Below are 26,568 nucleotides of genomic sequence, written 5' to 3'. Positions count from 1 at the left end.
CATGTGTTTTTCATTCAGGGAATCACATCTAATGTTGGATATTATATTTTGAGTTTTGCAAGCTTGGGCTGGTTGGGTATGGGTCAGTACTTTGCCTGTTGCAAATAGCCAAAGAGACCTGCTGTTTGATACGATCTGCTAATCACTGGGATGTCCAGCCTAAATATCTGGTATCACTCATTTAATCTCCATGGCAACACCTCCACAAATCAGAGTCCACTTGCCAATCTCTTCTCATGCAGTGGAAATTGTTGTTCCCCCATTACTGTTGCAAATTTCTTGAGCTATCCTGATGAGTGCAAGATGAAAATCTTTGATAGCATGTTTCTTTTTTCAACAATTAAGATGTGTCCTAAAATGTAACGGCTTTGGTAATATGTTGAATCCATTATAATCAGCCATAGGCTTCATGAATGGTCTCCAGACCTTTATATCCCAGAGCCACTTTTGCTTTGCTCTGTGAACTAAATGATATTCAAAAATTCCATGGCCAGATTATAATTTTAAGCAATAAGGAGACAAAATAAATGTAAACATGGAATTAACAGGGAAATTATACTTCAAATAAAAAAAATACTTTAAATAATAGATATAACAAAGATATGTTTTACAGAAACTCAATCATTCCCCTTTGGCATATATGGCATATGTAGCTACACAGTTACACTATATGCATTCTTTATTCATGCAAAGTAGGTCAGGAGTCCTATCCAACAACAGCATTCACCACCAGACGTCATGGATACAATTATCGTCAGGAAGGCACACTTCTGTGAACCCTCTCTTCCTTGGGTCATGACAGTCCTGATGATATAGTTTTCCACAGTTTCTTTTCAACCAACCAACCAATAACACCCCATTCATGGTTTGGCCACTTTTGGGAGAATAAAAAGCTCTTTATCATCTCTGAAGTAGTCACGCAGCTTTCCAGATTTAAAACCTTTATAGCTAGCTCACATAGTATCTCCAAGAACTCCTGCCTCCTTTTCTGCCAAACAGAAAAAACTGGCCACTTCCTGAAAGTGATTTGCTTCTTCTCCTCAAAAGAATTCCATCTGTTCCTCTTTCTGTCTCTGTCTACTTTCTCTTTGTGTCTGTGTACTGATCTTCACCCTCCAGCTACTCTTTTTATAGCTGTCCTTGTTGTGTGCAACTCTCCTTTGTGGCTTCTTTTTTAACTTCCTTCCTGTTGGTACTGATTCCAAGTTAAGTTGCCAGGACACCATTTAGACTAGTATTGTGCATTATTCAAGAAAATCACAATTGATCCCTTTACAATTGATGCAATCTCTTAAGTCCTATACAGACAATCTTAAGACTTAAGTATTCAATTTTAAATGTCTTAAATATTCCACAGATATTTGAAAGAGTTTACTGTTCTGTTTTCAGGTGAAAAGTTGTCACACAATTATGTGGTATCTTTATTCATTCTGTCTGTCTTTTGGATGAAATATGAACTGAGGCCCTCTGCTTTCTCAGGTGAACCATAAGATCCCAAGGCACTATTCAATGAAGAGTAGATGATTTTTTCCAGTGCTCTGGCCAACTTTTGTCCCTCAACTGATATGTAAAAATAGATGAACCACTCATTTATTTCTTGGTTGGCTATAGGACCTTGCTGTCAGTAAATTGGCTACCACATTTCCAATATTACAAAAGTGACTAACAACGCAAAAATACTTAATTGGTTGGAAAGCACTTTGGAACATCCTGAAGTTGTGAATGGTGCTACATACATGCAAGTTCCTTCTTCTTCGTTTTATTCTTTTTTATTCTGTTTTTCTAACTTGTTCTCCTTTATGCTCCTCTGGCATTCCTGACAGTGAACGCATGGAAGGAGAAAGCAGGTATGGTCTCCAATTCTGTTTACTGTATTCTACAGCCCCAGTACACTTCAGCTTTAAATCTTCAGTTCAAGGACAAGATTTTAAAAAAGATTAATTTTGTCAAAAGCATAATACTGCAGATACTGGAAATCTGGGGCAAAGATGGAAAATGCTGGGAACACTCAGCAAATCAGGCAGCACCTGTGAAGAGAGAAACTGAGTTAATGCTTCAGCTTGATGACCTTTCATCAGATAAAGCATTAACTCTGTTTCTCTCTCTATAGATGCTGCCTGACCTGCTGGTGATTTTTGTTAATTTCCCTTTATCAAACTCTGGCTTGCTTATGACCACTTGTTGTTTATTTCCATGGATTGGTGGTTTATAAACAGAGTTTTTTGTAGAAAGCAAAATACTGCAGATGTTGGAAATCTGAAATAAAAACAGAAAATGCTGGAAATATTCAGCAGGCCAGGCAACATCTGTGGTGAGCGAATGTTTCAGGTCAATAATCTTTACCCTGAGGTGTCAACCTGGTGAAGGTACAACATAGGGCTACTTGCATGCCAAACAGCAAAAGTAGCATGCAATAAACAGAGCTAATCAATCCCTCAACCAACATATCAGGTCTAAGCTCTGCAGTCCTGCCACATCCAGTCATGAATGGTGGTGGACAATTAAACATGGGGGAGCCCAAAACATCAGTGTAAAAGACAAGGCTGAAGCATTTGCAACAACCTACAGCCAGAAGTGCCAAGTGGATGATCCATCTTGGCCTCCTCCTGAGGTCCCCAGCATCACAGATGCTAGTCTTCAGCCAATTCAATTCACTCCAACAAATGACTGAAAGCATTGGATACTGCAAAGGCTATAGGCCCTGACAACATTCCAGCAATAGTACTGAGGACTTGTGTTCCAGAACTAGCTGTGTCCTTAGCCAAGCTGTTCCAATACAGCTACAACACTGGCATCCAGCCGGCAATGTGGAAGACTACTCAGGTATGTCCTATACACAAAAAGCAGGACAAATCCAATCTGGCAAATTACCTCCCCATCAGTCTACTCTCAATCATCATCAAAATGATGGAAGGCATCAGCGACAATGCTATCAGGCAGCACTTGCTTAGCAATAACCTGTTCATTGGTGCTCAGTTTGGATTCCACCAGGGTCACTCAGCTCCTGACCTCATTACAGCCTTGGTTCAAACATGGACAAAAGAACTGAACTCAAGAGGTGAAGTGAGAGTGACTGCCCTTGACATCAAGGCTGCATTTGACTGAGTCCTAGAAGGAGCCCTAGAAAAACTGAAGTCAATGGGGCTCAGGGGGAAAACACTGGTTGGAGTCTTACCCAGCACAAAGGAAGATGCTTGTGCTTGTTGGAGGTCAATCATCTCAGTCCTGGGACATTGCTCCAGGAGTTCATCAGACCATAAGACCGTAGGATGTAGGAACAGCAGTAGGCCATTCGGCCCATTGAGTCTGCTCCACCATTCAGTGAGATCATGGCTGATCTGATAGTCCTCAACTCCACTTTCCCACCTTTTCTCCTTAACCCTTGTTTTCAGCCTTGAATATACTTAACGACCCAGCCTCTATGGCCCTCTGCGGTAAAGAATTCTACAGATTCACTACCCTCTAAGAGAAGAAATTCCTCCTCATCTCTGTCTTAAATGGGCATCCCCTTACTCTGAGATTATGCCCTCTGGTCCTAGACTCTCCCACAAGGGGAAACAACCTCTCAGCATCTATTCTGTCAAGCCCCCTAAGAATCTTATATATTTGAATAATGTCACCTTTTGTTCTAAATTCCAATGAGTACAGGCCCAACCTACTCAACCTCTCCTCATAAGAAAATCATTCCATACCCAGGATCACCTTACTGAACCTGCTCTGGATTGCCTCCAATACCAGTAGATCTCCCCTTAGATAAGGGGACCAAAACTGTTCACAGTGTTCCAGGTGTGGTCTAGTGAGTGTCTTGTATGGTTTTAGCAAGACTTTCCTATTTATACTCCATTCTCTTTGAAATAAAGGCCATCATTCCATTTTCCTCTACCGATGATCTGCTGATCTTGTATGCAAGCTTTTTGTGATTCATGCAAGAGGACCCCTAAATCGCTCTGTGCTGCAGCTTTCTGCTGTCTTTCTCCATTTAAGTACTATTCAGTTCCTCTATTCTTCCTGCCAAAATACATAACCTCATATTTTCCCATATTATATTCCATCTGCCAAGTTTTTGCCCACTCACTTAACCTGTCTATATCCCTTTGTGGACTCTTTGTGTCATCCTCACCACTTGCCTTCCCACTGATTTTTGTGTCATCCACAAACTTTGCGATAGTCATTCACTTCCCTCATCCAAGTCATTAATATATATTGTAAACAATTGTGGCCTCAGCCCTGATCCATGTGGCACTCCGCTAGTTACAGGTTGTCATCCTGAAAATGCCCCTCTTATTCCAACTCTCTGTCTTCTATTTGTTAGCCAATCCTCTATCCATGCTAATATATTACCTCCAACACCATGGGTTCTTATCTTATTAAGTAGCCTTACATGCTGTACCTTATCAAATGCCGTTTGGAAATCCAAATATATTACACCTACGGTTTCCCTTTTATCTATTCTGCTTATTACCCCCTCAAAGAATTCTGATAAATGTGTCAGGCATGATTTTCCCTCCATGAAGCCATGCTGACTCTGCTTGGTTAAATTATGCATTTCTAAATGCACTGCCATTACATCCTTTATAATAGACCCTAACATTTTCCTAATGACGGATGTTAAGTTAACTGGCATTTAGTTTATTTTGTTTCCCTCCCTTTTTGAAGAAGAGTGTTACATTGGCAGTTTTCCAATTCTCTGGGATTTTTCCACAATCTAAGGATTCTTGGAAGATTACCACTGGTGCATCCACTATCTCTGTAGCTACTTCCTTTAATACCCTAGGATGCAACCCCTCAGGTTCAGGGGACTTATCGGCCTTTAGCCCCATTAGTTTCCCTAATACCTTTCCCCTAGTGATAGTTATTGTAGTTATTTCCTCCCCCCACCTCGTGCCCCTTAATTATTTAGTATTTTTGGAATGTTATTAGTGTCTTCCACCATGAAGACTGATGCAGAGTATTTATTCAACTCCTCTGCCATTTCCTGGTTTCCCATTATTATTTCCCCAGCCTCATTCTCTAAGGGGCCTATGTTCACTTTGGCTTCTCTCTTCCTTTTTATATGTTTAAAGAAGCTCTTACGGTCCGTTTTTATATTACTTGCTAGTTTACCCTCAAAGTTTATTTTCTCCCTCTTTTTTTTGTCATCTTTTGTTGGTTTTTAAAACTTTCCCAATCCTTTGGCTTACCACTACTCTTTGCCACATTGTATGTTTTTTTTAAAATTTGATACTATCCTTAACTTCCTTGGTTAACCATGGTTGGTTTATCTGCTTCCTAGAATTCTTCTTCCTCACTGGGATATATCTTTGTTGTGAGTCATGAACTATTTTCTTAAATGTCTGCCATCAGGGTATTGTCCTAGGCCCAACCATCTTCAGCTGTTTCATAAATGATCTTCCTTCCATCATAAGGTCAGAAGTGGGGATGTTTGCATAATGCTCAGCACCATTCGCGACTCTTCAGATACTGAAGCAGTCCATATCCATATGGAGCAAGATCTAGACAATATCCAGGCTTGAGCTGACAAGTGGCAAGTAACATTGACACCACACAAGTTCCAATGACCATCTCCAATAAAAGAGAATCTAACCATCTCACCTTTACATTCAATGGCATTGCCATCGCTGAATCCCACACTAACAACAAACTGGGGGTTACCATCGACCAGAAACTGAGCTGGACCAGCCATATAAATACTGCGACTACAAGAGCAGGTCATAGGCTGAGAATTCTGAGGGAAGTAACTCACCTCCTGACTCCCCAAAGCCTGCCCGTCATCTACAAAGCACGAGTCAGTAGTGTGATGGAATACTCTTCCCTTGCCTGGATGAGTGCAACTCCAACAACACTCAAGAAGCTCAACACCATCCAGAATAAAGCAGCCCACTTGATTGGTGCCCCATCCACCACCATCATCATCCACTCCCTCCAGCACCAATGCACAGTGTCAATAATATGTACCATCTACAACATGCACTGCAGAAGCACACCAAGGTTCCTTCAACAGCACCTTCAAAACCAGCAACCTCTACCCCTGGAAGGACAAGGGCAGCCGATGCATGGGACTATCACCACTTGCAAGTTCCCCTCCAAGCCACACATTATCCTGAATTGGAACTATATCACCATCCTCTCACTGTCGCTGGGTCAAAATCCTGGAAATCCCTCCCTAACAACACTGTGGGTGTACCTACACCACATGGACTGCAGCGGTTCAAGAAGGCAGCTCACCACCACTTCTCAAGGGCAATTAGGGATGGGCAATAAAAAATGTTTCTCTGACCAGTGATGCCCACATCCCATGAAGAGAATAAAATATAAATAGATAAATAAATGATTTTTCCTTTCAGTTTGATGTTCGTTAGTGTTCTTTGTGTTGTAAGAAGAGGAGGTGTTGCTGGCATTGTACAACCTGGGTGACACTGAGGTGTTCCTACCAACTGCTATGATTTTTTTTTTGAATACTCTGATATCATTCTAGCCTAGGACTTCTGCACAACAGTTTGCCCCCACTCCCAATCATTTGAAACACTTTACTAAATGTTAAGCGTTGTCAGCTTTATTTTATTTTGATGTCTCTTGAGCAACTGATGCTCATTTTTAAAATGTTAATGCAACTTTCTAAGATAGATTAGGCAAGTATGGGAGCTGTAGCCTTTGGTATATGTGTCTAGATGAATATTCAATGGGCCAAAGATAATTTTCTTGAGCAAGATATCATGTGAAATATGGCTTACATTAAAATAGACCTAAATATAATGGTAAATTTTCCATCATCTGTGATTTCTCAATCGTGAATGATGAAAAGTCACATGGTAGAATGTGGAATTTCCATATGTGTCCTCTGAGCATTTACTGCAAGCACAGATGCAGAAATTTTGTTCTCTAATTCATAAATGGAGGTTTGTTCTTCACACATCATTGTTTAGAGGAGACAGTAAAGGGCAGAATAATATGATAATACATTGAGCATAATATTGTTGCAGATCAACAGATATAACATTATATTTGGTGCATATTTGTTGCAATTAAAATGAAGATAAACTAAGATTTCTTACTTAGATTTCCATTGAATTTACAGCACAAAACAGACCATTCAGCCCAACTGGTACTATGCTGATGTTTATCTCCCAGAGGAGCCTCATCTTACTCCATTTACTTCATCTTTCACTATCAACATATTGTTCTACTACATTCTCACTCATGTAATAACTAGCTTCTTCTTAAACGCAAAAACCTATTCCATCTCAACCACTCAATGTGGTGCCAAGTTCCATATTCTCACTACTCTTAATAACTAAGTTCATAAAAATTACTCTTAAATTTAACTATTGCAGGATACTAATTGGGATTTTCATTGTAAAACATGTCACTGTAAAACAAAATGTGTCTCTCTTGATTATAAGGAGTTCAATCATAATAGGCTTTTTTTTAATTCAAAGGAGAACCAAATTTGACAATTTTATAAACTGGATATAGTTTGAGTTTGGAACAAGACAGTTGAAGCAAATTTAGTAATTTAATTAAGTGTTCTATCTGTTGGACTTCTAATTCTTTAATCTTAATATCACTAGTACATGTTTCATCCAATGTTCTTGCAAAACTCAAATGATTAATCAGCTCAAAGTATTTCAGTTTGAGCTCAGGACTGTCAACAGTTCTCTGCCTCCAACCATCCCAAGAAGAAAATGACTAGTTTACCAAAGCATGGTAGAAAAATAGTCTAATGTAATGTGTATTTAACAAACATCTGTTAAAGATTTCAAAACTGGAGCATCAAATCCCCTGCAGGCAGAGCCCCTCGATTAAACATTATGAAAAAGCACAGCCATCTGTTTAAAACTGGAGTGCAAGCCATATGTTTGAGGGATAAGAAAAGAAACTATAAATGATGAAATTCAGCATTGAAACAGTAGAAGCTTGAAATGACAACCCAATCAACATCTGAAATAAAAATATGGGTTAATATTTTCAGTCGAATCATTTGTCAATTCTTTTTCCAAAATGGAAATGCTGGAGAAAAACAATTGGTGGGTATAGTATGCATTTTTTGCAAAGAAGCAGTAATGAATTGGAAAGCTGTGGAAAGGGCGACACACCTGTACAAAAGCTATCCTCATTCTCTTGAAAGGTGCAGATGCAGGCAACTGACCAGCTGTGTATCTCCTGCATTTTCTGTTTGTATTTAGGCATTTTGGAGGAATTAACTGAAGTAGTAAATGCTCCACTGTCCTAAAGAGACATAATACTTTGACCTCTTTCTGTTTAAAATATTGCAGCAGTACCGAGGAGGACACAGCTGTTGATGTTGAAGTGAGGTATATCACTTTCTTTCCTGATCACTGGAAAGCTGTCCTCTTGCCCAAATCCCTCCTGTTGCTTCATGATTGTGGATATTAGCAGACTTTGTTGGATGTGTCTCCTAGGTTAGGGTTGCCAACTCTTTGGAATTCCCCTGGAGTTTCCAAGAATTAAATATTAATCTCTAGGACACTGTTATGAGCAAACCTATAATATCATAGGGACATTTTTAAAACATTGTAAATTTTTCATTTTCTTGGAATGTTTATTTGTTTGAAAATATTAGAGATGAGATCAAAAGGCCGTTTGACAGGGTAATTAAGAGCTGTTTACTTTCAAATTGGTGTGGGAAGGAATACGCTGCAAGGATTGACATGGTTGGTGACCAAGGGTAGGAGTGTGAGATAGGAGGCTGTATGAGCCCTCCAGGAATATGTCCAACCAGAACTGGCAACCCTACCTAGGCTGCTCTTGCTCACTGGTGATATCTTTGTATCCTCTGTCTACTTGCCTGTCATTAATGCTTTTGTGGCAGACTTCATTGGTCCTATATGTGTTCTGTGTAAAGTTAAATTTTTAACTTTCATTTTAAATTCTTTGTGCGCTGTTCACACTGCTGTGTTTTGTTGTGCACTAAACAAATATACTTGTAAGTTGTTTTATGAAGTTTAGGTTCCACAGCATAAAGACATATTACTACACTTAGGAGTTATGTTTCTGGACCAAGAAATCTTCTCTCAAAAGGTCTGATTAGTTTTGCATTCTAGCTTTATCTTTTCCATCAATATTTTTGCTTCCGCTGCAAGTCTTGGTAACTTTTTCTCTGCAATTTCTTTGAAACCCAAATCTAAAAATGCAGAGGAATGAGATTAAAACAAGCACACATGCATATTCTTAAAGTGCTAAAAATGTGTGAAGTGCCTAGTTAAATGAATATATCATCAGCATTCTCATGCTGTTGAATTCTATAAGCCCTCACCAAAAACACTAGTTCTTTCTATAAAAGGAATATCTTCTTGCTCAACTTTTGGCAATGGAAAAATCTGAAATTGTAGTTTAAGTTATGAGAATATTTCTTTGGGAAAATTTTTCTGAAATCCCTGAAAGGTAATGACAATTAAACAAATGCCACAAGGTTATGCATTTGATATTGTATCAAATATTGGAAGTACTATCAGGTAAGAGATCTATATAATTAGAGACATTGTACCTAGTATTCATAAACATTGTTAAATAGCTGTCAGGCTGTATTGGTGCTTGTAAATTTGACAATTCTAAGCACAAGAGTGGACAATTCCTTGATATTGTTACAATTATGAGGTATATAAGATGGATATATTTTGGGACTGTGTCTTAATTTAGGGTAAAATGAAGGGGATTGAATGACCTGTGCTGAAGTCTGCCTGACAACAGGCCTAGGTGATCAGTGTGTTAAAGATTAAAGGAAGGCCCAGATTGTTTTCCTGGCAAGTTGTAAGGTGTTCACACCAGGAGGCAATGGCAGCAGCATCTGTGTTGACAGTGGTCTGACTGTTAGTCTCCAAAGTTTTAGTAAGGTGTTGAAAAATCAAATTGTAAACAGCTGTGCTTTAAACTGTCCATTTGATCCCACGATAGAATAGCTGGGGCCAAAAGAATAGCTAATCAGCATTTTTACCTGGGTACAAGTCCCATGTGAGTCATGGAGGCAGGCTATAAGAGGGGGAGGGTTTTTTCTCACAAACAAGTTAGTCTGCCAGGGTCTGGGAGAGAAGGAGTAGCTAGAGGCTGGAAAGCTCTATGGTTCACTGTGCAGAAATGTGGGTGGAAGCTTGCACTCATGTTGGAAAGACCAAATTTGTAAGAATTTGAAACAGAGCTGGGAAATTCACCTAGTTGATGCTAGGGAGAGAACCGATAAGAAAAACCTTCATCCATGGAAGACAGTTTTTGGGTTGGAAAGGAATTGAAGTAAACCGTTGGGAGCTAAGAATCAACATGACTCAGTCCAGGAAAATCGGATGACTACTTAAGGGACAATGTAAAGTATACCTGTGAAGTGGGTTTTTTGGCTGAGTTGGGAATAAAAGGGGAAAGTTCTGTTCTGTAGTTTAAAGTATAAGCTGCTAACAACAATAGTGTTTAGTTAATAGTGATTTTAGTCCACTACAGTATAAGTTTTAAAACATGATATCTTGTTGTGTACAAGAGCTGAAAGAGAATAAAAATCTCTTCAAGTGTCACACAGGACATGATCTTGGAAGTTCTGAATAGATGATTGCGATCATGAGCAAAAATGCACCACAATCTCTCATGTGTGTCTGCGCCATGTGTTATCGTATAATCAACCAGGGTACTGGTGAGGCAAGTCTTTGCAGTATGTCTGTCATCTAAATATATGACACACACTTTATTAGCACATATCATAGCAGTTTATTTATGTGCACTGTGCATGTATTTTATAAGCTGTTTTTGTTATCCGCTAGGAGAAGGAGTGCTGTGGCCTTTGCTGCACAGAAACCCTGGATATTGAACACTACAGTAGAAGAGAACATCACCTTTGGCAATCCTTTTAACAAACAAAGGTAATAAACCTTGTGTAAAGTGTAATTTGTAGAATAGGCAGGTAGCAGCATATACTCTTTAACATGGAACCTCTTCTCTCTATATTTACTTGATCTAGTTCATTAAATAATTAAATTAGGGCTTGACATTAGTGTACTGGTATTTTGTACACTGGAGGGAGCAGGATTCTTGCACAAAGTTTCTATATGGCAGGTCCCAGATCTTATTTAGATTTGATTCAAGGAAAGTCACAGGGATCGATTATAACCCTATCAGCATTGTGGAAACTGGGTAGGAAGACTATTAAAAACAAGCACATTAACTATCCAGTCAAGCCCTTTGTTCTGTGTCCCATTTTAATCTGCAGGCAGATGAAGTGCCAACTTAAAGCAGGCAGAGTTCTCATAGATTAATGCAAATCGAGGTCATATTGAATCTATTGTATTTTACCTGTGCCCTGAGCAGAAAAGCCACCATGGCTTTTGCACCAGACGGACAGCTGTCAGAAAAGACTGAACAAGCTGGGGTTCTTTTCTATAGAAGAGAGAAGACTGAGAGGGGACCTGTTAGATGTCTTTAAAATTATGAAGAGGTTTGATAGGATTGATATGGAGTAGATAGTCTCGGGTTCCACTCGGGACATGGTAGGTCAGATGGGAGACATGAAGGCCCTGGCCATCTTAAAGACAGGGCCTTACTTGAATAAATTTCTGCAGGGTCCCACCTGACACCTAGCCAGATTGGCTACCTGGCCGGTGGGCGGTGGTTGAAGTCATGTGAATGGTGTTATGATCCTTGGATGGGCCCCAGCATGCGGGGGTGAAGATCCGGCTATGGACCAATTATGTTTTGTTTAAAGTAGTTAACGGTTGAGATTCAAGACACCTGCTTTTGAAATAAAGCCACAAGATTCCATTGTTTTTGAACAAACAAAAACATAATTTAGTAGATAAATTCCGAAAGATAAAACAATTTACAATGTGTATTTTATACACTAACATTCGGGGTAAGTATGAGGTATGTGTGAATTAACGGATGAACTGTAGTCAAATACACCACATTACAGAATAAATGACAGGTGCAACCAAGACAGTGTCCATGGATTTCTAAAGAACCCACCCAAACATCAATAATCACCAAATAAAACAATCTTGTTGAAATTCTGTCTCACAAGGGATTCCCAGCTTCACCTTCGAAGAACTCTCCTTGGAATTCTCTCCAAAATTTGCTCCCACTCAAATGGCTTTAACAATAGCCCACCTCAAAGTGTTTCAATCTCATCTTCTGAGATGCCTTCCCCCTGGATTACCAAGCCTGCACTTCAGCCTCTACTTACTGGCATAATTTCAGCTCGTTGCTAGACAGCTAGCTTCACTGAGCTGGCACTGCTCCTGAGTTTATCCAAACTCTTCTCTCTGAGCTGTTTCCAGCTATATATGACTCACAAGGCTTCCTGTGAGCCCTCTTCAATTACCACGGCTTCCCCTGAGACCTCTTCTCAGCTTCTCAGAGCAAACAGCAGCACTTTGGCTGCATGGAGCTTCTTGCCCCTGCTCCTGACTCTCCTGAAACTGACTGCCTCAAGAAGAATTGTTCACTGACCCTTGAACTGTTCTGGTGACCTATGAAAACACTCCCGGAGGGTCCCACCCTTGTTACTAGGCAGGAACCAATGTAACAAGACAAAAACAGAATTACCTGCAAAAACTCAGCAGGTCTAGCAGCATCAGCGGAGAAGAAAAGAGTTGACGTTTCGAGTCCTCATGACCCTTTGACAGAACTTGAGTGAGCCCAAGAAAGAGTTGAAATATAAGCTGGTTTAAGGTGTGTTGTGGGGGGAAGGGCAAGAGAGAGAAAGAGAGAAGTGGAGAGGGTTGGTGTGGTTGTAGGGACAAACAAGCAGTGATAGAAGCAGATCATCAAAAGATGTCACAAACAATAGAACAAAAGAACACATAGGTGTTAATGTTGGTTATATTATCTAAACGAATGTGCTAATTAAGAATGGATGGTAGGGCACTCAAGGTATAGCTCTAGTGGGGTTGGGGGGAGCATAAAAGATTTAAAAGTATTTAAAAATAATGGAAATAGGTGGGAAAAGAAAAATCTATATAATTTATTGGAAAAAAACAAAAGGAAGGGGGTGGGGATGAAGGAGGGAGCTCAAGATCTAAAGTTGTTGAATTCAATATTCAGTCCGGAAGGCTGTAAGGTGCCTAGTCGGAAGATGAGGTGTTGTTCCTCCAGTTTGCGTTGGGCTTCACTGGAACAATGCAGCAAGCCAAGGACAGACATGTGGGCAAGAGAGCAGGGTGGAGTGTTAAAATGGCAAGCGACAGGGAGGTTTGGGTCATTCTTGCAGACAGACCGCAGGTGTTCTGCAAAGCGGTCACCCAGTTTACGTTTGGTCTCTCCAATGTAGAGGAGACCACATTGGGAGCAACGAATGCAGTAGACTAAGTTGGGGGAAATGCAAATGAAATGCTGCTTCACTTGAAAGGAGTGTTTGGGCCCTTGGACGGGGAGGAGAGAGGAAGTGAAGGGGCAGGTATTGCATCTTTTGCGTGGGCATGGGGTGGTCCCATAGGAGGGGGTTGAGGAATAGGGGGTGATGGAGGAGTGGACCAGGGTGTTCTGGAGGGAACGATCCCTATGGAATGCCGACAGGGGGGGTGAAGGGAAGATGTGTTTGGTGGTGGCATCATGCTGGAATTGGATCCGCCCTCACGCCTTCTCCTTCCTCCCAGAAACATGATAGGGTCCCCCTTGTCCTCACTTATCACCCCACCAGCCTCCGCATTCAAAGGATCATCCTCCGCCATTTCTGCCAACTCCAGCATGATGCCACCACCAAACACATCTTCCCTTCACCCCCCCCTGTCGGCATTCCATAGGGATCGTTCCCTCCGGGACACCCTGGTCCACTCCTCCATCACCCTCTACTCCTCATCCCCCTCCTATGGCACCACCCCACGCCCACGCAAAAGATGCAATACCTGCCCCTTCACTTCCTCTCTCCTCCCCGTCCAAGGGCCCAAACACACCTTTCAAGTGAAGCAGCATTTCACTTGCATTTCCCCCAACTTAGTCTACTGCATTCGTTGCTCCCAATGCGGTCTCCTCTACATTGGAGAGACCAAATGTAAACTGGGCGACCGCTTTGCAGAACACCTGTGGTCTGTCCGCAAGAATGATCCAAACCTCCATGTCGCTTGCCATTTTAACACTCCACCCTGCTCTCTTGCCCACATGTCTGTCCTTGGCTTGCTGCATTGTTCCAGTGAAGCCCAACGCAAACTGGAGGAACAACACCTCATCTTCCGACTATGCACTTTACAGCCTTCCGGACTGAATATTGAATTCAACAACTTTAGGTCTTGAGCTCCCTCCTTCATCCCCACCCCCTTCCTTTTGTTTTTTTCCAATAAATTATATAGATTTTTCTTTTCCCACCTATTTCCATTATTTTTAAATATTTTTAAATCTGTTATGCTCCCCCCACCCCCACTAGAGTTATACCTTGAGTGCCCTACCATCCATTCTTAATTAGCACATTCGTTTAGATAATATCACCAACTTTAACACCTATGTGTTCTTTTGTTCTATTGTTTGTGACATCTTTTGATGATCTGCTTCTATCACTGCTTGTTTGTCTCTACAACCACACCAACCCCCTCCACTTCTCTCTTTCTCTCTCTTCCCCTCCCCCCCTCCAACACACCTTAAACCAGCTTATATTTCAACTTTTTCTTGGACTCACTCGATTTCTGTCGAAGGGTCATGAGGACTCGAAACGTCAACTCTTTTCTTCTCTGCCGATGCTGCCAGACCTGCTGAGTTTTTCCAGGTAATTCTGTTTTTGTTTTGGATTTCCAGCATCCGCAGTTTTTTTGTTTTTACCAATGTAACAAGCATTGGAACATCCTGTACCTTAAATGTTACAATCTCCACAGATGGCTAATTTAGCACCCATGGACACACAGATCAAAGGATTTCATGACAACAGTCTTTGGTAGTCATGGAGGGGTGGGTGGTGCTCTGGGCAGAGCTGTTGGGGATGGGGGAAGAGAGGTGCAAGGAGATTCCTGCAGCAAAGATTGAGAGGGATCAGAAGTCTATGGCAGAGATGGTCCTGCTTCAATTCCATAACTTTACTAGAAGTGTCATGAAAATATTGACAAAGTTAGCAGGAACAACTCCAAGAAATATCCAACTCTAGTCTAAAGTTTTCTTTCCATTAAAGAATGTATATATCAGAAGAAGATTTATCAATACAAGATGAAGATTTCACAAACATCACCAAGAGGAGTAAAGAAAGCAAATCAGTTCAAAAAGTTCAACAATTCAGTTGTGCCCTGTGCTGTTTGTATTTTTCTCTCAACAATCAGAAAATAGTAGGAATGGCATGTAAAAAATAGAAAAAAAAGAGTTAATTTATTGTTTTCTACTTTTAACTTTGTGAAGTTAAACTTTAGATTGTGCCAAGAAAATATCCCCTGCACAATGTAGGATAACCTTGTCTATAACATTATGACCCATTCGTGACATCTGAGTGCCTATCCTGTTATCAAGAAAAAAAATCAAATGATTGTGATTAAATAATGTTAGGCTTATAGCTCCTTGACTTCTTTTCACAGAAATTAATGTTGCTCATTTTTATGTATTTTTGGAAGTTTTCTTTGTGATTGTTCTCCAGAAATTAATAAATTGGACAGTCTATACAATTGCGGTTCAAAATAAAGCTAGCTTTTTCCCTTGTTTATTGTGTTGTTCAGTGGGATTGAAACAGTTTATTAAGGCAGATAACAACCAATAAACAAATTAGTAAGTAACTTAATCCATGTGTACAGAAACAGAGCAGAGGTTGAATCAATTTAAAAAAAAACTGAATCCATTACCACTGGTAATTGAAGAGGGCTCAGAGGAAGCCTTGGGAATCATATATAGGTGGATATAGCCGGGAGACAGGAGAATAGAGAAACTCATTCTCTGTCATAAAGGGAAACATCCACCCTGTCAAGTCCCCTCAGGATCTTACATATTTCAATAAGATCACCTTTGATCATACATAAAATGGATTCAATTTATTTTAAAACTTGATTCAACCCCTGCTCTGTTTCTGTATGCACAGATCAAGCTACTATCCTACTGAGCAACACAATAAATAAGAGATATAGCCAGCTTTACTCTGAGCCTCCATCGTGTAGTTATGTCCAATTAATCTGTGGAGAAAAATGAAGAACCATTAAGAAAACTTCCAAAAAGACTTGAAAATGAGCAACTTTTCCTTAACTTCTGTGGACAATCCATAAAAAGAGTCAAGAAGATATGAGCCTAACATTATTTAATCACAACCATTTGATATTTTTTCCTGAGAACAGGATAAGTATTCAAATGTCAACAACAGGTCAACAATAAAGTTATAGACCAGGCTATCCTAGATTGTGTAGGGGATACCTTAGCTATACTTCAGAAAAAATGTTTACACTTTTATACTTTTACTAAGCTGTATAAATAGAGATGAAAAGAGCTAGAGGTACAAGATTTGCATTTCCAGAACTTGGCTGTATTTTGGCTACCATTTGGTGTCTACACTTGCTTCAAGATTGGATTGAAAGCTATGAAGTCAATGGACATAAAAATAGGAAGAAATATAAAACAGGCTGCTTAGTTGCTATCACCCATTTGGCACTATCACAACCACACTCACACACACACACTCTCACCTCAATCAGCTCCCATACGAGTACACGAATTTAGAGTAGGAGTAGGCCATTCAGCCCCTCAAGCCTGCTCAGCCATTTGATAAGATCATGGTTGGTCTGATTGTGGCCTCTACTTTCCTGTCTACCCCATATACCCTTTGACTCCCTTGTCAGTCAAGAACCTATCAAACTCAGTATTAAAGATATTCAATGTGCCTGCCTCCACTGTTCTCTGGAGAAGAGAATTCCACAGACTAACAACCCTCTGAGAGAAAAAAAAACCTCATCATTGTCTTAACTGGGAAACTCACTAATTTTAAGCTGCAGGTGGTGTCGTCTAAGGTTTGCACAAAGTGCGGTAGCGGGCGGGATAAAGGACGGTTTACCCGCTGACCGCAATGGTAGGTTTTCATTCCATCATTCCATTCCTGGTGCATCCCTCTTCATTCATAACTCATTCACGGGAAACACATCAAATCGCTGGCGGGCGGGCTTAGAATTGCCCACCATGCTGCGACCTCAGCACTTCCTCACTCCAAGTGAGGAAAAGTACCAGAGCACATGCCTACTTCATGTCTGCAGACCAGGATTGCTCAGGGCAACAGATGGTCCCAAAAGCAAAGAAGATGGCAGCCCACCTCATCAGTCTCAACTCACACATTCACAAAGCCATTACGCATCCACAAGGATCTCACACCTCAAGGGACAACACTACAGCACATAGACACACACCTCAGTAGGACCAAGATCTATAGCAGGCTTAGGTTCACAATCTGGTGGTCCCCGCACATTCATGTGTCCGCAGCAGGAAGAGGCAAGTTCAACTAAGCTCCCTGGCACTTGGAGGACTGCTGAGAAAGAGGCATCTGTGAGGTCTGAGTCAGATGACGAACCCCTGGATTCAGCCTTCCAACTCATCCTGGAGAGCCAGCAGAAGGCAGAGAAACATCATGCAGAGCTGCTGGAAGTTCTCAACAGACTGGCATGCAAGTCAGAGGAGTTTGTCCATCTGCTCTTTGGTGAGGTGTGGCCCATGTGTACACATATGGAGGTCTCCCTGAGAAGGATAGCGGACACTGTGGAGACCTTGGCCCAGCAGAACATGGAGATGCATGCAGATCTGCGCCCCGTTGTGGTAGCCATGTGTGAGTTCCTGCAGTGGCAATGCAAGAGGGAAACGGGACACCTCGATGTCCCTCCAGGTGCTCCTTCCCCTCAGGGAATCAGGCCAGTGCCCTCGGGCACCCAAAGGGAGGAGAAGTGGCAGCTGGGTACCCTGGGTCATCCACGCAGGAATCTCAGAGGCTGTCCTCTCCTTCCGAGTCCCCTTTGCCTGGCAGCCCCTCAACCTTGTCCTCTGTCACCGCAGAGAGAGCAGCTATCCCCAAAAAGGACAACCAAAGCAAGCCGGGGCCCTCAAGGCCTTGGCTCTCCAAAGGACGCACACTGAAGTCATCAGAGGCAACAGGGCCAAGGGCGAAACATTGCACAGGCTGTCTCCACCCTTGCTGTGGATGTCAAGGCAGCACCTAGAAGCAGTGATGGACCTAGAAAAGTTACAAAATTCTAATCACAAGTGGTTACACAGATGAACACCTTTTGCCACTTTATAATCTGAAAATATAATTACTTTCACTGAATAATGTGTAAAGCTGGCTTTCAGCTTCATTGGCAGGCTTTGCTAATGCTCCCACTGCAACCCACATTGCCCCCCCCCCCCCACTCCCATCCACATTGACCTCCCTGATCTCCTCCATCCCACCCCCAGGATCCGTGTCTGCATCTGATTCCTCCCCCCCACCCCACCTCCACCTCCACTAGCAATTCAGCTGCACACAGCCAGACCAAGAATGATTCTGAAGGGAGAAGTATGTGTGTGGCAGGGCCTTTCGGAGCCTTCGTCACAATCATCTCACTGTCCTGAGCATTTTCAATGCTGCCTGCTGGGGTTCTCTTTCAGTTGTCCATCTGAGCTGACCTGCATCTCTGCCCCCCCACCGATTACACTCCCATGAAGCACCTGTACCCGTCCAACATGAGGCTCTGCTCACTTTTGATTTCAACAGCCATGTAGCTGTTAAGTTTCTCATCAGCTCCCCGGTCCTTTCCCCCATCACTGTTGACCCACTGGCATCACTTTCCACCTCCCCAGCGTCATCTACCAAACTGAATCCTTGTCATTCCAGGATGTCCAGATGAACATGCACGTTCCCTACCTTGCTGAGAATCCCACCCCCATTCACATTGACCTCCCTGACCACCTCCTTCCCACCCCCAGGATCCGTGTCTGCCTCTGAGTCCCCACCAACCACCCTCACCATCCCTCCTGCCGCTACTGACGCACCCTCACCCTCCCACCCTTCTAGCTCACTCTGGCCCCTCTCATACTCACCATTCCCTCCTACCACACCCATCCTCAGTTCGCTCTCCAGGAGGCAGTTATTGACATCACAGACCATTCCCTTGTCCGTTCACCTGGATATCCACCCACTTACTCCTTCCTCCATCCTTCTTCTTTCCTTCCTCCGGACACTTGCCCCCTCTGCATTCCTTCCTTCCCTTGGACTCCTTCCCCCCTCCAAACTCCTTCCTCCCCCCAGACACCTTCCTTCCCGCTGGACTCTGTCCCCCTCCGAACTCCCTCCCTTACACCTTCCTCCACCCTTACACCTACCTCTCCACTTGCTGCATTCCCCCCCATTAACCCTACTCCCCCCATGCTCCCTCCTCCACCCTCCCAATCTCACCCTCCCTGACACCTTTGTCCCCACCGGCACCTCCCAACCTCACCCTCCCCACAATATGTGATGTACATGTTCCCCCAGAGTCTGATAGCTGGGGGGCTCTAGCATCTTCTGCTCCTCGGATGTTCACAAAATGAGCAAGGCCCTAATGGTAAGTCCAGACAGCTGCATGTCACACTTGTCCAGACATCTTCTGGGGGCATGTTTTCCTGCCGGTGTAACGGTAAATCTGGTGTTGGGGGGATGATTCCGGCTGGGCTTTACTTTGCATCTCATTAGCAGGATGCAAAGCGGATTCATGCTGGCCTCCAGTGGGATTGGTGTTCTACCAATGTGGACACTATCAAATGATCTCGCTGAGCTTTCACACCAGCATGAAACCGAATTTTAGCCTTCTCTCTACATTGTTGTCCCTCTGCCCCCTGGCCTGCCTTCATACCTGATGCCAATGGGACAGAAAATTCTGGTCTGTGTCCCTAGTTCTAGTGTCTCTCATAAGGGGAAACTTCTTTTCAGTATCCGCCCTCTCAAGTCCCCTCACGATCTTACATGTTTCAATAACATCACATTCTTCTAAATTCCATTAGATACAGGCCCAATCTGTCCAATCTTTCCTCATAACACAAGCCCGTCATCTAAGGAATCAGCCAAGTGAACCCTTTCTGAACTGCTTCTGGTGCATTATATACTTTTATTTAAATAAGGAGACCAAAACTGTACACAATTGGTCTCCCCAACACCCTGTACAACTGTAGCAAAACCTCCCTACTGTTATATTCCATTCCCCTTGCAATGAATGACAACACTCCATTTGCCTTCCTAATCATTTGCTGTACCTGCATACTAACTTTTTTGAGATTCAGATTCCCCTGTACATCAGAAATCTGCAATCTCTCTTCATTTTAATAATATACTGCTTTTCTATTCTTCCTGCCAAAGTGGACAAGTTCACATTTCCCCACATTATATTTTGCCCACTCACTTAACCTACCTAGATCCCTTTCTAGACTCCTTATGTCATCTTCATAACTTACTCTCTTAACCTATCTATCATCAGCAAATTTTCCAACCATACTTTTGGTCCCTTCATCCAAGTCATTGATATAGATTGTAAATGGTTGAGGCCCCAGCACTAATCCCTGTGGCACTGCAGTAGGTACATCTTGCCAACCTGGAGATGACCTATTTGCCCCTACTATCCATTTCCTGTTAGCTAACCAATTTTCTATCTATGCTAATATGCTGCATCCTACATCATGAACTCATATTTTGTGTAGTAATTTTTGATTTGACACAGGGAGGTGGTGGCATAGTGGTATTGTCACTGGCCTATTCCAGAGACCCATGGTTGAAATCCCACCATGGCAGGTGGTGAAATTTGAATTCAATAAAACTCTGGAATTATAAGTCTGATGATGACCATGAAATCATTGTTGATTGTTATAAAAACCCATTTGGATAACAAATGTCCTTTAGGGAAGGAAATCTGCTGTCTTTACCTGGTCTGGCCGACATGTGACTCCAGACTCTTAAATGCTCTTTGAACAAGGGCAATTAGGGATGGGCAATAAATGCTGGCCTAGCCAGCGATACCCACATGAACGAATAAATTTGAAAAAACTTTGTTAAATGCCTTTTGGAAATCCAAGTACATCTACAGGAGTTCCCCCTTTATCCACATTGCAGTTATTTCCTTAAAGAACTCTAATAGTCAAACACAATCTCCCAACTCTCAGTGTTGTTAAGACATGTCTATCTGGAACTGTGTGGCATTTTTTGCAATCAGATCTGTCACAGGTGATCCAGAAAGCTCATGGATGACTGTGAAGAAATATTGGGAGGAATCTTGTTGAGGTGTGGGGGTCTGACCTGACAGCTGGAGAGCTGGGGAGAGACCTGTGCTGCCTGGTTTTGGGAAGGCCCACTGAACCACAAGCCAATCAGGCAGTGGCCCTGGAATCAAGACCTTGGAGGCGTAAGATTCGCCTACTGAGAGCTGCCAGCCAATCACTGACCAGCAGTTCTTATGCTCAGCGGTGCCACAGGGGAGGCCACAGTTGCTGCCAGAAGGACAGGCACCGGACTCCCAGGATCACGGATCGACCCAGGTCATAGGCAAGTAATGTGGAGTGGGGAGAGGGGTAGAGGAGTGCAGAGGGTCATTATCAGGGGCAGGGGAGGGGTGCCTCTCACCAGGCCCCTGGGCCCCCCCTCCCTCCCTATGTCCAGTCCCTTGAGTGCCTTTGATCAAGGGAGCCCCCCCAGTGGTAGCAAGCTGGCTGCACAGTTTTACCTGTCATGCTTGCTGCATGTCAATAGGCCCACCCGCAGCTGGGTTATTACCAGCAGTGGCAGAGTAAGGCCCTTAAGGGCCTCAATTAGCAGCAGGGTGGGAAGGTTGACAATGGGCTTTCCTGCCCAGAACATAACTCTGGCAGAGGTGGGAATGCGGTGCGGTACACTACCACATGCCCTTCCTGCCTCCAATCCCACCACTGCTTCCAATCCCACCACTAGCAAGAGCAAAAGGTCTTGGCCATAATGTCCATCTTTATCAGATGCTCCACAGTTTAGCGTACAATTGTAAATGCCTTTCTTTCCCCTTCCACTAGCCAGAGAGAGCCTTACAGTGATGACCTAATGCTATTAACTATTTTAATGGCGTTTGCTTAGTTTGGGTCATAATGATGCACTATACTTCACATATGGTGCTTTTAATGAAGGTTGTACTGTCACATCAAACAATAAATGCCTCTCTGTCAATATTTGCAGCATATTAATGGCTCAGTAAGCGACGTCTAGCAAGATGGCAATGTTTTGCAAACCGTGACAGATGGTGTTTTTTTAGGTGCTGCTATTAGATAGTTTGTTCAATGGTTTGATAACAATATATTTCTCACTGAGGATACAGTGGATTGGGGAAGACTTGTATATATCCGAAGTCTCATGAGTTGGGAGCAAAGAGAAATAATTGAAATGATTCAGTATTTACACCAAGTTTGGTAAATAGAATAATATAGAAATCTTGTGTTTCACTTTGATGGCATAGGTTCTATTACAGCCAAGGTGGATGGAAAAGCAGTTCTCCTCATCAATGACAAATTCTCTAAAGTGAACTAAAGCCAGCCAAAATCCTCTTCTAATTGGATATAGGGCCACAGAACAGTATTTTTCAAAAAAACACCTAGGCCGGGATTTTCTGGTCCCACCCGTGGCAAGACCTGTCACGGGCGGGACAGAAAATTCGTAGAGGCAGCCAACATCCATTGACTTTTGGCGGGAATTTCCAGCCCTGCCACAGGCAAGATGTTTTGTGCTAATTCAGCTGTTGAGCAACTATTGGCCATAAGACGAGTCTTTATGTTCCTTCAGTTTGTTCTCTTGTTCTGCCATTGGGGATGGGTTGCTGGAGTAGAAGTAAATTCTGAATTTCATCTGCCTTGAGATTTCAGGAGTATTACTAGCACCCTGTTTTGAGTCAGATGCTACCACCTTAGTCCTGCTGTTTGACCAAACTAACCTCCTTTCGTTAACATTAGAATGCTGGATAAATCTTATTGTGAAAGAACCAACAAATCAGTAAGTCAATTCTTTGTCAACCTTTAAGCTAAAAGAATAAGAAGCAACCGCTGAAGGTTAGGGTTTTTTTTGTATTTTACTTTCTACTCGTAGATCATTGTGACATATTACACCATTCCCTGATGTTGAGAGTGGGAAAAGAGCTGATCCCACGCCACAGGTAATCTCTTTACAGTTGGCCATTATGAATGGTGTTTGCATGGCTTATATTAATTTCCACCACCCCCCCCCCACCCCCCAACTTTTCTTCTTTTGGGAAAGTATTCAGCCCCTGCTTAGTGATAGTAAGGCTTAGATAGAAAATTACTACCTGGATGTCATATCATTTTAGTACAAGGCACAATATGTAATTATTATTGATTTTGTTAAATATCTTTTGCCCCTTCCAAGCATTAAAGGTAAAAATGTTTTAAATGTCATTCATCACTACATTCTTTTATACTGCACCAAGTGTAATAGTGAAGCAATGTTAGACTCCCCGTTTGATTTTAGTTATGGGCTGGTTAGACTCCAGGGTTTATGTTAATCTAGAGTTAAAACTGTTACATATGGATCGGGTAACAAAACTATAAAATAATTTTCTAATATTTTGGGGTGAGACGTGAAATATGGTTTAATCAGCCCTACACACAACAAGAGCATAGGAATAAATCACTGCCTTGTAATAATTATATCACTTACCTGGATTAAATCATTGCTTTCTTTCGCTCTGATAAAATATACAAGATTGTGGAAAATAAAATATTGCTACTATCAGCAAAATAATGCAGAGCTGTACTCTTTACTTGATGTCACTAGGATCTATTAGGCTTTCAGATAAAATCAGTGATTGCCAGCTGAGCAGTATGTGTTTGATTTCCCCTGAATCAATTAGCTAGATATAATAAATTCATCCTCATTGACTCTTTGCTGCTCTCTCCACAGGTATAAAGCAGTAATTGATGCTTGCTCACTTCAGCCAGATATTGACCTCCTTCCGCAGGGCGATCAGACTCAGATTGGGGAGAGGGTCAGTAATCATATTGCTTATGTTTGCTTCTTTTTCTTATTAAAAAAATGTTTTTATTAAAGAAAAAGAAGTATGATTGAGTAGAAGCCTATCACTGGGTTTTAGCCAGAATTTGTTTTTCTTCGTTTTTCCATGCCTGACAATTGATAGAAACAGCAATTTACAAATATTAGCTGTCCATTGAATGAGTGATAGGGCAATTGTGGGAATCACACAAATATCCAAAATAACGCAAACCTGTGAGAAACAACCACTTCCAAGATCTACCACACTCCAGCAAATAAAAGGAGGTACATAATGAGAAAATGTCATTTCTGCCAAGCCTGTTTCTCCATATCTATGCTATCAGATACTTGGCTCTACACATTTAATTTCATCAGGGAAAATTCCACATAATGACTTAACAATCCCCAAATGTAATCAAGCAAACCTCCAGAACCTCCAGCGATATTCTCACTGGCTAACAGCACTGAATATATCATTTACTACAGAGCACTTCCCATCTCATACATCTCCATATAAGATTTTCATCATATCTTAAGAAAAATAAGAGCTTATATTTCTATTGCATTTTAACACATTTCTGAAAAATCTATCAAACAGCTTTGTAAACAATGAATTACTTTCAAATGCAGTCACTGTATTTATGTAAGCAAACGTAGCATCCACTTTGCACACAGTAAGGTCCCATCAATAGCATACAGATGAGCAAGGAGTTAAAATCGCTGAGCCTTAATGCTGCTGAGATCAGGACCCTTTGCCACTCACTTCAATCCTGTCTGCTGGAATCCCACCCATAGTTAGAATTAAAACATTCTGTCACTCTAAATGCATCGTTTTAAACATTGGCCGGGATTTTTGGGACCCACCATGGGGGATGCAGCAGGCCAGCCAAAAGTTCGTTGACTTTCAATAGGACCGAAAGATCCCGGCAGCAGGTGGGGCTGGAAAATCCCAGCCAAAATCAGATTGCCCCAGACTCAGCACATATCTAAAGTAAGCAATTTATTAAGCAATTGTTTTTTGGTGATGTTGGTTGAGGGGGGAATGTAGGCTAGGTGCCAGAAAAACATTGCTGCCCTTCTTAGGAAATAAGATTATTGACACTCATTTGAACTAGGGAGAAAGACAGGCAGTGCCTCGATTTAATGTTTCATTAGAGGAATAGCAGCCACTGTTAATGCACTGAAGTGTTAATCTGAGCCCATACTCAAGTCCTGGACTGCAGTTTTAAATCAATGGCTTTCATGATTCAGAGGAAAGTAGGCTACCAGTTGAGCTAAGTTGAGTTGTGTATCTTTAAATCATCATTGTGGCTTTTTATGAATGCTTTTCGATATATCATTATGCTTAGGTACTCCATAACTAGGGGATCCCCCACAGGATACCCGAAGTTGTTGCTTACTTTCTACAGGCACCCCACCCATCTTGCATGCCTGCACAGATGCCAGAGCAATACTATTACATATGTTTTGCTATCCCCTGTGGAGCTCTAATGGATATGTCTAGGAAGGGAGATAAAAACGGGGCAGTGTCTTGTTAAAATCCTTCAGTCCATTGGGTATATCATCAGGTTAAGTAGGTGTTTTACTGGTGTACTAAAATTGAAGAATGTGAGCCTCTTCATTTCATTCTTTTTAAACTTTAATGGGTTTGTGGGGAATTAACTCATGTCTATGTACCTTTGTTCCCCTTGCTGCAGTTAAGTAGCTATTTTGAGGTTCTCTTGGTTTGATTATTTTTTTCCTCTGATGTTCCCCAGGGAATTAATTTGAGTGGTGGACAGCGTCAGCGTATTAGTGTTGCAAGATCCCTATACCAACAAACTAATGTGGTATTTCTGGTGAGTTCAGTTATTTGTTTGTTTCTATTTAAAATGCATGTTTTATGCATTGGATTTCCTTATGTTAAGACACTAATTTTCATTTTTTAATCAGTAATTAAACTTATAGATTAAATATATATTCAGATTCAATTTAAATACAATCCACAAATGTTAAAAATTGTCTGTTTTTAAAGGACTTAAGGTGGAATAACTTTTAACATAACAACTTAAGAAATAGCAGTAGTAAGCCGTATGACTGCTAGAGCCTGCTTCACATTCAGTAAGATCATGACTTCAACTCCGCTTTCCCACATGATCCCCATACCCCTTGATTCTCTTAGAGTCCAAAAATCCATTATTTCATTCTCGAATATACTCAGCAACTGAGCATCCACAGCCTTCCGGAGATAGAGATTTCCAAAGATTCACAAAATTCTGAGTGAAGAATTTTTTCCTCATCTCAATATTAAATGGCCAACTCCTTTTCCTGAGATTATACCCTCTACTTTTAGACTTCCTAGTGAGTGGAACCAGTCTCTCAACATCTTCCCTGTCAAACCATCTCAGAATCATACATGTTTCAGTGAGATCACCTCTCATTCTTCTAAATTGCAGAGGGCATGGGCCCATTCTACTCAACATATCTGCATAGGCCAACCTTCTCATCACAGGAATCAATCTAGTATATCCTTAGATACAGAAACGAAAACTGTACACTTTATTCCAGGGGCAAAATTTTTAGTTTGGCAGGACCCACTCGAGCGTAAAATGCCACACTTTGACGTCAGGCAAGCACCCGACATCAACATACAGACGCACAATATTTCAGTTGGCGGGCACACACTGGAATCGGCTGCATGCCCTCCA

At 41.9% G+C, this 26,568-nt stretch overlaps 1 protein-coding gene across 1 annotated transcript in view; it reads left to right on the top strand.

The window, feature by feature from the left end:
* Nucleotides 1–26,568, top strand: part of abcc8 (ATP-binding cassette, sub-family C (CFTR/MRP), member 8) — a 309,145-nt gene that overhangs the window by 186,872 nt on the left and 95,705 nt on the right. The window contains exons 18-20 of the mRNA XM_041198027.1: nt 10,761–10,859; nt 23,792–23,876; nt 25,639–25,719. Of these exons, the coding sequence (XP_041053961.1) occupies nt 10,761–10,859; nt 23,792–23,876; nt 25,639–25,719 (265 nt within the window). The remainder of the gene's footprint in view (nt 1–10,760; nt 10,860–23,791; nt 23,877–25,638; nt 25,720–26,568) is intronic.

Source organism: Carcharodon carcharias, chromosome 10 (assembly GCF_017639515.1).
Source record: "Carcharodon carcharias isolate sCarCar2 chromosome 10, sCarCar2.pri, whole genome shotgun sequence".
Lineage (NCBI taxonomy): Eukaryota > Metazoa > Chordata > Chondrichthyes > Lamniformes > Lamnidae > Carcharodon > Carcharodon carcharias.
This window is presented reverse-complemented; position numbering and strand designations above follow the sequence as displayed.